The sequence below is a fragment of the Chiloscyllium punctatum genome, chromosome 32, assembly GCF_047496795.1.
Source record: "Chiloscyllium punctatum isolate Juve2018m chromosome 32, sChiPun1.3, whole genome shotgun sequence".
Taxonomy (NCBI): domain Eukaryota; kingdom Metazoa; phylum Chordata; class Chondrichthyes; order Orectolobiformes; family Hemiscylliidae; genus Chiloscyllium; species Chiloscyllium punctatum.
The window spans coordinates 18,468,987-18,486,654 of NC_092770.1; the positions used below are offsets into that span (position 1 = coordinate 18,468,987).

At 39.9% G+C, this 17,668-nt stretch overlaps 1 protein-coding gene across 1 annotated transcript in view; it reads right to left on the minus strand.

The window, feature by feature from the left end:
• The window catches only part of polr3b (polymerase (RNA) III (DNA directed) polypeptide B), a 95,794-nt gene that overhangs the window by 41,232 nt on the left and 36,894 nt on the right, over positions 1-17,668 (minus strand). Inside the window, exons 15-19 of the mRNA XM_072551794.1 lie at positions 13,761-13,923; positions 11,294-11,447; positions 7,341-7,415; positions 3,608-3,706; positions 355-482 (exon numbers count right to left, since the gene is read on the minus strand). Of these exons, the coding sequence (XP_072407895.1) occupies positions 355-482; positions 3,608-3,706; positions 7,341-7,415; positions 11,294-11,447; positions 13,761-13,923 (619 nt within the window). The remainder of the gene's footprint in view (positions 1-354; positions 483-3,607; positions 3,707-7,340; positions 7,416-11,293; positions 11,448-13,760; positions 13,924-17,668) is intronic.

Consider the following 17,668-nt stretch of genomic DNA (forward strand, 5'->3'; position numbering starts at 1 on the left):
GCTTTAAACTGATCCAATCTCATCAAATCATATTTCCCTTCCTTTCTTCCCCTCTTATTTTATAACCTGGCTTTCAAATCTTTGTCAAATTTCCTTTAAATAAATTGCATGCCCTGTATCTCTGGCTCCTTAGGATAAAGCATTCCCTGTTTGAATAACAGCTTTGTGAACAAAAATTACTCTCATCACCCCTTCACTTCAGCCAATGACAATTCTCAGTCTGGCTCTCTTGTGACCCATTCACCAACTAGTTGGAACAAACTCACTCTTTGATTATTCAGTTTCTCTTTCCTTCAGAAATAGGCTGTTTAAGCAGAAGTTGCATGAACGTTTCACAAGGTAAGTAACTCTTACCCATGGCTTGCTTCCCCATGGCACACTGGTAGGTGTTCCTTGGAGACTGATTGTGGTGAGGGTAGGGAATTAGCCCTGCACATACACCAAGTAGTGTAAATGGCTCAATTTCCAAGTGGGTTGTAAATCTGTAATAATCAGCGAGAGAAAACTTCAAATCACTTTAAACAGGAGAACAATACAGAAATATCAATATCCGCACATCGGAAATGCCAGCAGGAAAGTAGAACGGAGCGACCTGCTTACTTAATTCTAGCTCATCCATTACAATAATTCTGAAAATAAAAGAGTTCTAGAATGGGAATTAAGTGTATTAGAAGCAGGTTTTTTTCCCCACAGAACAACATTGTCTCCACAGAACAAATAAGTTGAGAGAGAAATTTAATACAGATGTTCAAAACAATAAAGTAAATAAGGAGAAAATGCTTCCAGTGGTAGAAGGGTTTGTAACCAGAAGTGACAGAATTAAAATAATTGGTAAAACAGCCAGAGGGGAGACGGGATTGTGCTTTAAGCAACTGGAATGCACGGCTCAAAAGGAGCAACTGAAGCAGATTCAACAGCAATTTTCAAAAAGGAATTGGAAATATATGCAAACAGAAAACATCTCAAAGGCTACATAGAAAGAGGACAGCGGAACTACTTCAGTAAGGTCTAAGCATAAGCTGGTCAAACAGGTTGGACAGAAGAACCCTCAGCTGTTCCACACAATTCAGAGAATACTGGTGTTGATAAAGTGCCTTTGACATGAAGAGAAAGTCTAATGTGTTCCACAAATAGCCACACAACCAAATCTAAAACTGTAGCTCTACAATTAATCAATCATATTCACATTCGAGCCCACAGCAGCTGCAAGAATTTGCTAACAAGTATGAACGACTACACAGTCATGGAGATGCATCTCTGGTCCTGGGTTCTGTGGGTGCTTGCCTGGCAAAGAGCCTGATGCGAGCGCAGCACACATTTGGCATGTTAATGGGAGGTGGAGATGTTCCTTGGCTTGGAGATTATCCACATAATATCACATTATGGACGTAGGTTTGCTTGCTGAGCTGAAAGGTTCATTTCCAGATGTTTCATTACCTTTCTAGGTAACATCTTCAGTGGACCTCAAGCGAAGCAATGCTGAAAACACCTGCTTTCTATTTATATGTTTGGGTTTTGTTGGGTTGGTGGTGACATTTCCTGTGAAGTCACTTCCTGTTCTTTTTCCCAGGGGGTGGTAGATGGAATCTAACTCGATGTGTTTGTTGACAGAGTTCCGGTTGGAATGCCATGCTTCTAGAAATTCTCGTGACACGTGAGAAGTGAATGGTGCCAACACTCACATTTGGATAAAACTCGAGATAAAATAAGGGGAAAAAGCTGCCAGAAGCCCTGGCCAGATTTGTTCTGCAGTATATGTGCTCAGCTCTGTATACCTACTTTTGTGGCCCCTGTATTTACATGGTAAATCCAATTGAGTTTTCAGTCATAGTTGGACTTCGCGTGGCCTTAGCTCCACATATCTGCCATCTCACCATCACCCTTAATTCCTCGACTGTGCACTAAATTATCTGTCTGAGCTTTAAAAACGTTCAATGAGGAAGCCTCTACCATTTCACTAGACAGGGATTCACAATCCTCTAGGTCAGGAAGTTCCTTCTCAATTCAGTCCTAAATCTGCTCCTGCCAGTTTTGAGACTATGCCCTGTTATTCTAGTCTCACCAGAAGGTGGAAACATCCTCTCTATTTGTACCTTACGTATTCCCTGAATAATTTTATATATTTCTACAAGATCCCCCTCAGTCTTCTAAATTCCAATGAATATAATCCCAGTCTACTCAGTCTCCCCTCATAAACCAAACCCCTCAACTCCAGAATCAACCTCCTCTGCACTCCTTTTAATGCCAGTACATCCATCCTCAAGTAAGGAAACCAAAACTGCTCAGTACTCCAGGTGTGGCCTTGCATTACCCTATACAGCGATAATATAGCCTTTCTGCTTTTAAACTCAATCCCTTTAGCAATGAAGGACAAAATTCCATTTGCCTTGCTTAATTACCTGTTACACCTGCAGACCAACATTGTGATTCCTGCACAAGGACACCCAGGTCCCTCTGCATAACAACACACTGCAACTTCTGACCATTCAAGTAATAGTCCTTTTTACTGCTATTTCTACCAAAATGGATGACTTCACATTTATTAACATTGTATTCCATGTGAAAGACCTTTGCCCACTCACTTACATTATGTCCTTTTGCAAAGTTTCACAGTCCTCTACACACTTTGGTCTACCATCACCTTAACCATTTGCAAACTTTGACACACTATACATGGTCCCCAACTCCAAATCATCTATGTAAATTGTGAATAATTGTGATCCCAACACTGATCCCTGAGGTACACCATTAATTACTGTCAAAAAGTGTGGCACTGGAAAGGCACAGCAGGTCAGACAGCATCTGGAGGAGCAGGAGTGAACATTTTGGGCATAAGCCCTTCATCAGTCCTCTCCTGCTCCTTGGATGCTGCTGCTGTGCTTTTCCAGCGCCACACTCCAACTCCAACTCCCAAGCATCAGCAGTCCTCACCTCTCTTACACCACAGATTGCCAACCAGAATAGCACTCGTTTATTTTCAGTCTTTGCTTCCTGATGGTTAACAAATCCTCTATCCACGCTAATACATTGCCCATAATGCCATGCACCTTTATCTTATGCAGCAGCCTTTTGTGTGGCACCTTGTCAAATGCCTTTTGGAAATCTAGATACACCACATGTACTTGTCCCCGTTGTCCACACAGTGTTCATAGCGTCTTCATAGAATTCCAAAAGATTAGTTAAGCATGACCTGCCCTTCATGAACCCATGCTGCGTCTACCCAACAGGACAATTTCTATCAAGATCCCACACAAATGTAAACTTAAGTAAAAATCTGGAGATCCTCCACACCAAATGACCTTTGTTAAATTGGAGTTTAATGAGGTGGAAAGAATTTTGCTGCATTAGGGGATCAAAGATATGGAGGAAAGAGAGAGAAATGGAAGTTTAGATACAGATCCACCATGACCTGATGGATAACAGAACAGAATTGAGGGGTTGAATGGTTTCTTCCAAGTTGTGTATTTATAACATTTTATCTCCAGGCATCATTGCCCTACACATGGACTTTTTAAAGTTAAAACAAAAAATATTTTCTGTGTGCAGAATTATTTTTAAAATGATTTTATATAAAATCATTGCTGTAATTATAAGTTTCTAAACTTACTTGTTGATCATATGCTCATAAAGTGCAATATAGCAATCATTTTCTTCATTGACATCAAGGTATTCCACTAATCCTTCATGCAGGAAATCTTCAAAGGACCTGGTCAGGAATCATAAAAATTAAACCAACCTTCACATTAATACACAAGAAAATGCTAAGGATGCTGGAAATCTGAAACGTTTCCTTTCATTGCTTGTTCCATTCCCAGTTCCTTTTGTCTGGCATCATCACTCCCTTTAGACATGTAACCTGCTTTTCACCTCACCCATTCCTGACCTGCTGAGTTCTTCCAGGATTGTGTTCATTACAGCGGAGGTATCTTCAATCCCTAAAATGTATCTTTATTTCCTTAAATGCCGTTTATCCAACTCCTCCCTAATTTTTTACATTAAATCAGCATTCGTAGCCTCAGACAGAAGGGTTTCAACATTTATCGACCCAGCAAGAAAGATCAGCAGGGGCAAGTCCAAAAAAAACCACTGAGCATGTGCAGTAACCATGATTAAAAAGAATGCACTCTATTCAGAGAACCTCATTATTTTTGAAACCATGCCAAAACGAAGTAGTACTATTAAAGCTCATCCTAAATGTGGGAATACCTGCACATAGCTAAAAATTTTACGAAGCAAGTAAAATAAGTGGGTGTCAATCATGGCTCTGATGGTAGTATACGCATTCATCTCGGAGTCACAAGATTTCAGACTGAATTTCCACCCAAGACTTGATGTCACGAGAATGGTTCGTGTTTACGGTCCCAGAAATGAAAAGCTTAACATAAGGAACATTGGAGGACTCTAGGTCTATACTCGAAGTTCAGAAGGATGAGGGGAGGTCAAATCGAAACTTACAGAATACTGAATGGCCTGGACAGAGATGTTGAGAAGATGTTTCCATTGGTAAGAGAGAATAGGACCAGAGGGCACAGCCTTACATTAAAGGGAAGACCTTTTAGAATGGTGATAAAGAGAAATTTCTTCAGCTAGAGAGTGGTGAATCTATGGAATTCACTGCCACAGAAGTCTGTGGAGGCCAGGTCACTAAGTGTATTTAAGACGGAGATAGATAAGTTCTTGATTGTCAAGGGGATCAAGGGTTTTGGAGAGAAAGCGGGAGATTGGGATTCAAAAACATAAATCAGCCCAAGATTGAATGGCGGAGCAGACTCAACAGGCTGAATGGCCTAATTTCTGCTCCTATGTCTGATGGACAAAAATTATACCTGTTGCAGCAGCAGTAATGCAGTACTGCACTGTTATACCTGCTGTCACATGAGACGTTAAACAGAGGCAGAATCTGCTTTCAGGTGGACAAGATAGATCCCATGACAATTTTACAAAGTTGAGTTATTCCCAGTGTCAATACTTATTCCTTAAATCGATGTCACACCTTAGATTAGATTAGATTACTTAGTGTGGAAACAGGCGCTCGGTCCAACAAGTCCACACCAATTCTCCAAAGAGCAACCCACCCAGATCCATTCCCCTACATTTACCCCTTCACCTAACTCTACGGGCAATTTAGCATGGCCAATTCACCTAACCTACACATTTTTGGACTGTGGGAGGAAACCGGAGCACCCAGAGGAAACCCACGCAGACACGGGGAGAATGTGCAAACTCCACACAGACAGTTGCCCGAGATGGGAATTGAACCCGGGTGTCTGGCACTGTGAGGCAGCAGTTCTAACCACTGGATTGTCTGATTATTTCCACATTGTTGTTTGTTAAGAGTTTGCTGTAGCCAATCTGGCTGTCTTGTTTAGAGTCATGGAGCTGTACAGCATGGAAACAGACGCTTTAGTCCAACTCATCTATGCCTTATAACAATAACTACACTTCAAAGTACACTTAATTGTCTGTAAAATGCTTCATGCCTGGTTGTGACAGGTGCTATATAAATGAAAAATTTTCTCTCAAAGGAAAAAAGCCAATGAGTTTTATCACTGGCCTTGGAGAAAGTACAACATAGGTTTACAAGAATAATACCTGGATTCAAGGGTTATACGGACAGATTACACAAATTAGTCCTGTTTTCTCCAGAATTTAGAGGGTTAATAGGCAATCTGATCAAAGTCTTCAAGATATTAACAGGAAATGACAGGGTAGATAAAGATAACTGTTTCCTCTGGTGGGGGATCCTAGAACTAAGGGCATAGTCTAAAACATTAAGGCCAGATCATTCAGGAGGGATGTTAGGAAGCACTTCTACACACAGGGGTGGTAGAGGTTTGGAATTCTCTTCCACAAACTGCAGTCGATGCTAGATCAGTATTAGCTTTAACGCTGAGACTGATATATTTTTGTTAAGCAAAAGGTATGAAGTAGTATGGGCCAAAGGCAGGTATATGGAATTAGGCCACAGATCAGCCACAATTTCAATGAATGGTAGAACAGGCTAGAGGGGCTGAATGGCCTACTCTTATTCCTAGGCTGTGTGTTCTGTATCCCAAGGTCTCATTTATCCACACAAATGTTTCATTTTCCCCTCATCTGCACTTCTGTTTCTGAAGGTAGAAATGTGTGTGTACTTGGACACACAAATCCACTGGGAATGTCACTCTTTGGGGTCTATTTCCATTCTAAATGAGTTTGTCTACACTTTGTGACAAATTGCAAATCAAAAGGCACATACTGCACAGCAGATTTTACAGCATTCAGTCAAACCCAACAAGGTTATTGAGTGCACACCTTTGTTAATTTTGCTGCTTTTCTCTGGGACACAAATGCTGTTTTGTTCTGGCAGCCTGTCCTTTGAATTCACCAACGGTTTAAAGAAAAACCACCAGTCTTAATGGTCACGCATGTTACAGTGTTAGTCCTCGCTGCTTCCATAGTAACAAGGAAAGCACACACATGAAATCTGTGGAATGAGTGATGCATTCAGGTACAGGTATGACAACTTGCTTTGAAGGTGACTAACATCCATGAAATTCTACCAAACTTCAACAGCCAAATTAACATCAAAGGAACGAAAAAGGAGGGGATTAGAACTGAGCATTTCATTGATAGACCAGCTAGCTCAAAAGTTACGCAAAAGGAAATGTTTATAAAATTCAATTGAACATTCAAGATTGCAGAGACATCCTGAAGACACAGAAATAATTCTTTTGGATTAAAAGTAAATTGTGAGGCATAATTTTTAGCTCAGGTTCCCTGGGGGCTGAGAACACATCAGCCATGATCAAATGGCAGAGCAAACTCAGTGGACGAATTGGCCTAATATCTTATGGTCAGCATTTTACTGACTGTGTTTTTTTAAAAATCAGAGTAGTAAGGCTAGTGAAAACACTGGCAGGGATTTGGGACCTAATCCGGATTCGGGACCTAATCCGGATTCATGATATTGGGAGCAAAATATTTCAGACTAAAACGAAGGCATCAAACTGACCTCTGTGATCTCCAGCATTTGTTGTTTTCATCAATATCAGTTTTCCTTATCTTGTGCCCTTCTACATGTCATGCACATTTAAAACAGTAAGCAGTTGGCCATCAGCTGAAAGCCACTCAACAGCTAGTTACTAGGCAGAAACTGGGCAGCAAAAAGAACAGGCCAGAAATTTGCTCGCTCTGTAGGGAAATTCTGATTCTCCATCCAACAGGGTCACCCAGTGTCCTAGACTGACCCACTGTGGGATTGCAAGGGAAGGAATAAACTGCTACCACAGTGTACATTAAGCCATCTATTTCAACAAAAATAAAACATGTTGATGTTCGTAAATTAATATTGAGGTCACCTGTAGCCCTGAGATAGCTCTTCAATATGCTTATTTGTCACTGCTGGTTGTCTGTTCTTCACAATAATGTAGGGCCTAAACAAAATTAAGCAAAGAATTTTTCATTAGAGCGGCAAATATTCTCCAGGTCAATCAATGACTTTATCAGAGAAAAGCATTTGGAGAACAAAACTAAATTATTGAAATTCTATTTTAAATCAGGTAAAGCACAAATCTTCATTTTTAGAGCACAAACGCAAGAAGCATGCATACACTAAATTTCAGGCAGTATTATCCAATTTGTACTATCTCAAATGGATTTTACATTTAAGCACAATCAGTTCTGTCTACAACACGTTTCTTCAATACAAATTGACTTTAACACGAGTGAAGAATTTAGACCTTTATTTGTAGAACACAAACTTTCTTTACCTGTACTGGCTATAACGCCAATTCCGACCCCATTAGTTTAAATGGTACGGCTATGCGCAATTTTCTTATAATGGGAGATTGCATGAGAATGGAACTATCACATTACATCAGAACCAACTGTACAAAAACTAACAGTGATGTACATCAGTCTGGTTACCTTAACCAAGGAGACAACGACAGCCAGAAAAGGTGGAGAAAAAAAAAAGAGGAGCAGATCATTAGTGATTGCAGCTATAATCTGGACGGCCAGCAATGTAGAACTTAATTTATTCTTTCATAAGATGTCCCTAAACACCCTTGAACTGAGTGGGTTCAAAAGTTATTTCAGAGGGTAGTTAAACGTCAACTACGTTGCTGTGTGCCTGGAGTTGCACATAGGGCACACCTGGTAAGGATGGCAGATTTCCTACCTGATAAAGGACATTAACTAACTAGAGTGGTTTTCCTTTTGGTTGTGTCTCCTGACACTCCCAAAAGATTCACATTGCTCACAAGGAAAGGTTCTGTGCATGCATACTCTGAGTAATGCTTTGCCAGTTTAAAAAAAATCATTGTAGGTGCCCAAGTAAGTACAAAGCAAATAAGATAGAATGATGTTGCAGGCAGGGATCTTATCCATGGTGAGACTTGAAACTATGACCATATCCTTAGCCTGAGCCTCTAGATTACTGGCAGAAGTGGGGACTGCAGATGCTGGAGATTACAGTCAAGATTAGTGTGGTGTTGGAAAAGCACAGCAGGTCAGGCAGCATCCGAGGAGCAGGAAAATCGATGTTTCGGGTAAAAGGACTGAACAGAACATATTTTTCCTTTCATTATAAACCCTTTCCTGATGAATGGCTTTTGCCCAAAACGTCGATTTTCCTGCTCCTCGGATGCTGCCTGACCTGCTGTGCTTTTCCAACACCACACTAATCTTGACTCTAGATTACTGGTCCAGTGACATCACCATCTCACTTTAAGCACATGCTGCTACTTTCACAACTTCTCATACAGTTGCTTGGTGGTAATAATAATCATTAAACCTTCTAGGGTCAAGTAAGAGACTGAATGGCAGGGTAGATGGGACTGAACAGAACATATTTTTCCTTTACATCTCCACAAAAATAAATCCACAATGCAGGAAGAATTCACTTGTGTGTGAATTCTACCAAGACAAAGTGAAGGTGTCCCCCACCAGAAGAAAACAGATGTCAGTGGTAGTTATCCCCAATCCCTTATCTCAGCCTTGGTTCCCATTCCTGTCTCTGCTAATGAGGACTTACAACCTTGTCCTTTTCTCTCTCCAGCTCTGCTTCTTAACCAAAAGGCAAAAAAAAATTTTTGGTAGTTAGCTCTGCTACTTGACACTTTTAAAACGGTCAATTTTATTAGATATTCATTTAAATTAACCACTTTTTGCTTTGGATTATTTTTTCCCTGAAATTCATATTTACTGTTATGGCAAACTTTACTTTCTCAAAACATTTCGCCAGCTGCCCCCATCACCCATCGAGTGAGAGAAACATTGAAATGTGGCCACCCAAGCTAAAAAGATTGAACAATCCTGTGTTAAAACCAAGTTCAAATCCTTGTTCTAATCTGCATTATACCTTCAAAATTTCAACATCACCAGTGCAACTTTCATAATCTTCAAATATTTCCAACCTTTTATTTTTAAAAATAGATTGGCTGATGTCCCCAACCTCAAAATGCAATTTTATATTTACTGCTCAAAACCAGATCAGGTAAATGCAAGGGAGACCACAACCCATCTTTCAGTCAATAGAGAGCACCAGTGAAAATGAGCATACTTGGAAAGGCTTAATGAAAATGAGCAGATTTATGAAAGTGTTTCGGATCTCTGTTTGCAGCGCCTGACATGGGGACATGTATCCCTGCACGCTGTACCACTATCACCGGAGCAACCCTACAAGACAAAGAACGGCATGCAACATCTGATCATCAGCAAGCTCACTATTTGCACAGCGAGCACCAGTACAGAGCAGAAAATAAACAGTAGGTACTCGTATAAAAATAAAGCACAAACACTTCCTCAAGTTTCAATGGGCACATCTTAAAAAGTTAAGTACTGTATCAGAACAATGCAACCCAAGTATAGCATTACAGGATAGGGCAAACAGAAATTCCATTACCTCTCCAACTGTGGAACAAAGTTACAAAACAGAAAGGAATGAGATTTTTCTTTATGAAATAACTTAATAGTATTGAATAGGACTGATAATGCAAATGCAGCATGACGAGTGGGGAAGAGATCAAGAATTTAATATTGTCTCTTCCACTTTTATCCATGAAAGAATAAAACAAATAAGTTGTAATGCTCTGGGACACTTCTGAAAAATTAGTCCTGTGTTTGCAATCTAAGTTTAGTCTTATTTATATTGTCTCTGGATGCAAGATGTGTAACAATTATTAGGGCCAAAACTTAATTAATGTAGCTTACTGATGCTTTAAACACAAAGTCACAAAGTATCAAGGTCGGAACTACTTATCACCCAGAGCTTTAGCTTGATGAACTGTGAAATTTCATTAGATGTCCCCAAATGAACAGGTGCTATACATCAAGCAACATTCACAGCATTGAAACAGGCTGTTTATGATGTTATGTTTCAGATAAGCCTCTTCCTACTGTTCTTTACCTCATCCAAACTGCTCATCTTTCACTTCTTGTCTCTTGAATATATTCAATTTTAACAGTTTCAGTTGTCAATGATACGAATTCAGCTACTTATGCTCTAAGCTCAAGAATTCCCACTCTGATCCTGCCTGCCTCTCTACTCTCTCTCCTTCTTCAAGAGGCTTTTTTAAAACATACCCCACTGACCAAACTTTGGATCACTTGTCCTATACTGCCTCACACAACTCAGAATCTAACTTTTGTTTGCATTATTCACTTCTTGGAGAGAAATGTCTTGGAGTTCCATGTTCTATTATTATGGAATCACACAATAAAGGAAAAGGATATTTGGCTCATTGTGCCTGGAATGGCTCTCGTAAAGGGTGATCCAATCAGTCCCACTCACTTTCTTTTTGTCCATAGCCCTTCAATTTTTTATTTGGTACCTTAATTAAGTACAAATGCATATGAAAACACAAATAAGTTACCACTGAATCTGCTCTCATCTCAAGCAGTGCATTCCAGATGACCATTTGCCAAGAATAGTAAGAATTTTTCCATTTCTTGATTTCAGATTATTAATACACCTATAAGTATAAATTGCCCAACACAAGCTGCTGCCCCTCCCACACTCTGCACTGCACTGCACTTCCTGTGCCCCCAATCCATGGAACAATCACCACACTTCTATTCTCAAATTCCCTCTTCATGGAAACTCTCCACGACCTCTCTCTCAATCTTGTCTTGTTTCTCCTTAAATCCGGTCTTATTATTAAAGGCTTTATTAAATAAAATGGGGCAGATTCACATATTGTCGTTGTCTTAGATGAACTGTACGGAATGTGAAGATACTCTACATACTACCAACAGGATTAACAGAGCTTTGCCATAAGTTGCTCAAGTGATTAACCAGTGCTTTTGATACCTGCAAAGTCTGCCTCCATCAGAAGAAATATAAACACAGCGATCGGTCAGATTTGTAGAGATAGAAACAAATTCATTGATGTATCCTGCTCGGCGCATCAAACGGAACGTCTTCACCAGTTTCTGATGATCGTGTATCACACCCAAGATGTTACCTTTTGAGGTCAGCACAGAGGGGCAGAGAATACATTAAGATTGTAGGCGTTGAATATAATTACAAAATAGATGCAGGCCATTCAGCCCACTGCAGGTGTGACAACTCTTTGAAAAAGCTACTTAACTTAATCCCACTATACCCTCCCCATAATTCTAAAAATTAGCCCCGTTCCATACATGCTCAATCATGGAAGTTCCTACAAAGTCAAATTCAACTACTTTCAAGGATTTCCAACCCTAACAAACCTCTGTGCCAAAAATAAAGACTTCCCATTTCCTCTCTCATTCTGTTTTCAATTATTTTAGACGCTAAATATTTTAGATCAAGTCCCTCTGGTTACTGATCCAGCTGACAAAGGAAAAACAAATTGCTTTTTCACACTATCAGAATCCCTCAATTTTCAGTTTCACAATCAGATCTCTATTTAATCTTTTCTACTGAAAGGAGAACAGCTCTAGCTGCTCCGATCTCCCAACATAACTGAAGTTTTTCAACCCCGATATCACCATGGTAAAATTCCCCAACCTATGAGACCCTGACCTCCTCCCTAAAGTGTCATGCTCAGAGATGTTTAAAATATTTCAGCTGAGGCCTCACGAGTAATTCTTAAAACCTTTGCAATTATTTTTATTCAAAATCTCTATTCACAATGCCAGGTATCCCAAAGGCTTTCTTAAGCACCTGATCAGTTTGCCCAGTCGCCTTCAAGAATTTGTAACTTTGTATTTTCTTCTGGCCCTAACATCCCGACCCCTCGGGACAGATGTTCCCTCTACTCTTTCCACTATTCAGAGACTTGGCCAAGATGTTGACAGAGATGTGGAAGGAAATTATCCCGTTAGCCTAAGCACTGTTTTTGTGTTACAGTCATCAACGCGCTTGATACGGTAACAGTGGAAGAAATTAAGTCAACACAGTGTCCCACTTTCAAAATTATGCAAGATGCCCACAGACGAGGGTGATGTGGTGTAAAGCTCTACCCCTTTTTCAATTGGAGAGGTTAGATGTTCAACAGAGTTATTTCTTTTCATATCTTCTGAATTTCTTCAGACTTTCAAACAAGGAACTTGTTTAACAACTTTAGTCACATTCATGGTCATACAGCATGGAAACAGATCCTTCGGTCCAAACAGTCCATGCCAAACATAATCCCAAACTAAAACTAGTCCCACCTGCCTGTGCTTGGCCCATATCCCTCCAAAAATTTCTTATTCACGTACTTATCTAAATGTCCTTTAAACATTCTAATTGTTCATGCATCTACTACTCGAAGTTCATTCCAGACACAAGCTACTCTGTAAAAAGAATTGCCCCTCGTGTCTTTTTTAAGTCTTTCTCCTCTCACATTAAAAATATGCCCCTTAGTCTTGAAATCCCCCACCCTAGGGAAAACACACTGCCTATTCACCTTATCTACACCCCTCATGATTTTATAAACCTCAATAAAAGGTCACCTCTCAACCTCCTACAATCCAGGCTCTCCTTATAACTCAAACCCTCCATATTCCCGACAACACCCTGGTAAATCTCTTCTGAACCCGCTCCAGCTTAATAATATCCTTTCTATAACTTTGCTAAAATTTTTGGCTCCTCTTGTTATTGACACAAAAGGAGCAGGAAAACAAAAAAAAGAGCATTTAACATTAAAAGATCACAATCTGCATAAAATGATTGTTGCCTACTCAATGCAGAAAAAACTCCCCCTACCACAAGCCAAGAAATGCAAAGATAATGAAGGACACTTATCTGTAAAACATTCACATTAAAACAAGCTTTTAATACCAAATACTACAAATAGGCAATAAATGCCCAGATAGAGTGTGTCCAAAGCCATTAGTGAATAAAATACCAGAAGAGCTTATTCTCTCAAACAGCAATCCACTTCCCAAAAACACCATACCATAATAGCTGCAAATGTTAACTGAGCTGCCAAAATAATTATTAAATAATTTAAAAGAGCAGGGTGTTTAACATCAAAATTTATAGTGGGACATGGGGAGGCTGCCCTGTCCAGTCTTCATCCTGATGTCAAGCTGCACCTCAGGGAAACATAGCAAAGATATTGGAAATTCAGTCAGATCCTTACAAAGTTTGAGAAGAGTCACATGCAATGAGTTTGTGACAAATTCGAACTGAAGATCATACAACATAAAGTACAATGTTCAGAACAGTCTGGGTAACATTTGTGGATACGTTAGGTGTTCTATGGCACAAGCCATGTGTTAGCCTTTTTAGTAAGTCCCCTATGAACTCATACTGATTGTAAATATATTCAGCTTGAAGGAACAGAACCAAGTTAAGAGTTGCTTACCATTTAGAAATACAATGAACACACTTGGATATGACAGTTCTTCCCCACAGAGCAAATTTACATCTTCAACACCAAGATTAAAGGCGAGTTTAATTATGGGGCCATCTTCCATATCTGTTGTGATGTGGGTCATCAAAGCCAGATTTTTCACCAAACCGCAAGCCTGCATTTACAGCAGAAACAAAGGCCATGATGTTACAACAGAAACTACAAATTGTTCACTTGCACTGTGAAGAGAGGCAGGCCTGATCCAGGATAAAAATATTTTACCACTTGGACTATAGCAGAGTTCAGGAAAATTCAAGCCCCTCACACCTCTAAGTGAATAGTCTTGATGGTTAAATTTAAAATCCCATTCTTAAAAAGGCCTCAAAATGAAGAACTGTTGCAGGGATGGGTTGAATGTTGAATCATTATTGAATTCTGTAATGAGGGGACTTAAAAATGTGGATACCTGTTGTAGGAAAACAAATCAGAGCAAAAATTATGAATTCAGGTGACTGGCCACAATTTTCCATCGATGAGGATGGAATTTAGTTAAGTACGTAATGGAAGGATATGTTGATAAGGTGATAAAGCTGCTGAGAGTGATATTTCTTGGTCTGGTGGTAATACAAAACTGTGAGCAGGACTCAGGTTGCAAAGTGATATAAATAGGACAACTGAAAATTGAATGGGCAACACAGTGGCAGTTGGAATATAATGTCGGGCAGTAAAAGGTTATTCACCTTAGTTGTTAGAAATCGAAAATTACAATGTTTTACGATGTGAAATTTGGAACAGCTGTTTTTTGGAGGGATGTAGATGTACTTGTACAAGGTACATAAAACATGCACGCAGGTGTAGCAAGCAATGAAGAAGATAAATGACACATTAGCCTTTATTGCAAGGGGACTGGAGTACAATTGGGTATATGGCGAAAAACAAGATTCTTAGGGGCTTGACAGGATGCAAGTCATGCAGACAAGTGTTTCCCTACATGGGAATGTCTAGGACCAGATGGCATGTTCTGAAAGTAAAGGGTTGCCTATTTAAGAGAGTTGAAGAGGAATTTCTTCTTTCAGATGGTAGTGAATCTGTAAAATTCTTTACCACACAGAGGGGTGAAGAGCTGGGTTGATATGTATATTAAGGGTTGAAATTGACAGTTTTAATCAGTAAGGGAATCAAAGGTTAAAGGGGAAATGGCAGCAAAGTGAATTAAAAATCAGATCAGCTCTGATTGATTTTGCTCTGCTCATCAAAGCTATGAACCGAATGGCCTACTTTCTGCTCCTATGTCTTATGGTCTAAAAATAAGAAATCTTAAATCACCACAAAGGTGGTGTCGCAGAGGATTATCGTGTTTGGACTGCTCTTCCTCAGAGAGCACTGGATAGATTCAATATTCATTCACTGAACAAATTCAAGGCAGAGTCCAGCAGATACATGACTGACAAGTGAGTTAAGGGTTGTGGGGCCAGATCGGAAAGTGTAGTTAAAAGTCAAAAATCAGTTCAACCAAGATCTGTTGAATGAGTCAGCAGGCTTCAGAGAGCAAGCGTCCCATTCATGTTGCTAATTTTCAGGATCTTGTGTTTTTATGATGGCACAGTGTACAGTTTTGGTTTCAATATCCAAGGAAGGAGATTTTTATATTGAAGTCCCTAAGAGAACAGGGATGTCTTTTGTTGAAAGGCTGACTAAATTGGAACTTTATTCCTCTAAATCCCAGCGAGTAAGAGGCAGTTGTACTGGAAAACATAAGCTTCTGAAGGGGTTTTATAGAATTTACACTGAATCACTGGTTGACTTTGGAGAATCTAGAACACAGCATAGATTTATACAACACAGGAACAGACTCTTTAGTCTTAACTCAGACATCCTAAAATGATCTAGTCTCATTTGCCAGCATTTGACATATTATCCCTCTAAACTCCCCACGTGTCTGTCCAAATGCTTTTTAAATGTTGTAATTGCCTCCATCATCAACTCTTTCCATACGTGTAACACCCCCTGCATGAAGAAGTTACCCCCAGGTCCCCTTAAGTTTTTCCCCTAACATCTTAAACCTCTGCCCTCTAGCTTTGGATTCCCCTAAGCTGGGAAAAAAAACCTTGGCTATTCACCCTATCCATGCTCCTCATAATTAATTAAACCTCAGTAAAAGGTCACCCCTCAGCCTCAGAGGCTGCAGGGAAAAAAAAAAGCCCCAGCCTATTTAGCCTTTGACGTAGCCCAAACTCTCAGACCTCAGCACCATCCTGTAAGTCTTTCCTGAACCCTTGCAAGGTTGACAACATCTTTCCTATAGCAAGGAGACCAGAATTGAATGCAGTATTCCAAAAGTGGCCTCACAAAGCAGCACAGTCTCAAAAGAAGGTCAATGTCAAAGGTGAGGAGAAATTTCTGAACCCCAAAAGGTAGTGAATCTTTGGAATTCTTTACCCTATGGATGTTTCATTGCTGGAAATATTTAAGGCTGCTTTTAAATCTGTCTGGGATTCAAGGAATAAACTGGGAAGGTGGAGTTTAAGCTAATGGCCAGTCAAATCTGCCAAGGTATTTTTAAGGATGTTCCTTGTAACAAAGGAAAACACTGGATGTGGCTTAAATGGATTTTCAGTAGGTTCAAGTCAGGATGGTAAATGGCTTTGAGGAGATCTTGCTGGTTATGGTCTTCCCATGAAACTAGTGCCTTTGTCCTTCTAGATAGCAATGGTCATGGGTTTAGAAGGTGCTGCCTAAGGGTCTTTGATGAATTTCTGCAGTGCATTTTGCAAATCTCATTCCCAGGATGGCAGGGTATTTACAGCAGAGTATTGCAAGGGTCAGAGCTGGTCACAATCTATATCAATGATTTGGATGTGGGGAACATTTGCAATATTTCCAAATTTTGGATGTAGGTTTGCTCACTGAGCTGGAAGGTTAGTTTTCAGACATTTCGTCACCATAATAGGTAACATCTTCAGTGAGCCTCCAAGTGAAGCACTGGTGGTGTAGCCCTCTTTCTATTTATATGTTTGAGTTTCCTTGGGTTGGTGATGTCATTTCCTGTTCTGTCAGGGAGTGGTACATGGGATCCAAGTCAGTGTTTGTTGATAGAGTTCCGGTTGGAATGCCATGCTTCTAGGAATTCTTGTGCGTGTCTCAGTTTGGCTTATCTTAGGATGGATGTGTCATCCCAGTTGAAGTGGTGTCCTTCCTCAACTTTATCTATCAACAAACACATTGACTTGGATTCTATCTACCACCCTCTGAGAAAAAGAACAGGAAGTAATATCACTATAGGAAATGATATCACCAACCCAAGGAAACTCAAATATACAAACAGAAAGCGGGCTACACCACCAGTGCTTCATTCAGAGGCTCACTGAAGATTTTACCTAGTATGGTGACAAAACCTCTGAAAACCAACTTTCCAGCTCAGCGAGCAAACCTACATCCAGAACCTTAACCTGAGCTATACATCTTCTCAAAAACTAGTTATTTCCAAAATTTGCTGCTGCCACTAAACTAGGTGAGAATGGGAATGGTGAAGACCACCACAAGCAAGTTCCAAGCAAAACTGGTTGGACAGGCTAAGTGAAGTGAAAGGTCAAGAACATGACTGAAGGAATATAATATGAATCAGTGTGAAGTTATCCACTTTGATAGGAAAAGCAACATTGTGGGTCTACCTGCAGCAAATGGACTGAAGCAATTCAAGAAAACAGCTCATTATCACTTTCTCAAGGGCATCTAGGTATGGATCATAAATGTGTAGAGTCCATGTAATCATTGAATCTTAACTCTCAGCAGATGACCATTTGATCCAGTATGCTTGTGCCAGCTCACTGAAAGATTGATACAACGATTCACATACCCTTAACTCTTTCCCCTGTAAATTGCTACCCTGTAAGCATTGTTGATAATATTGCATTCACAAT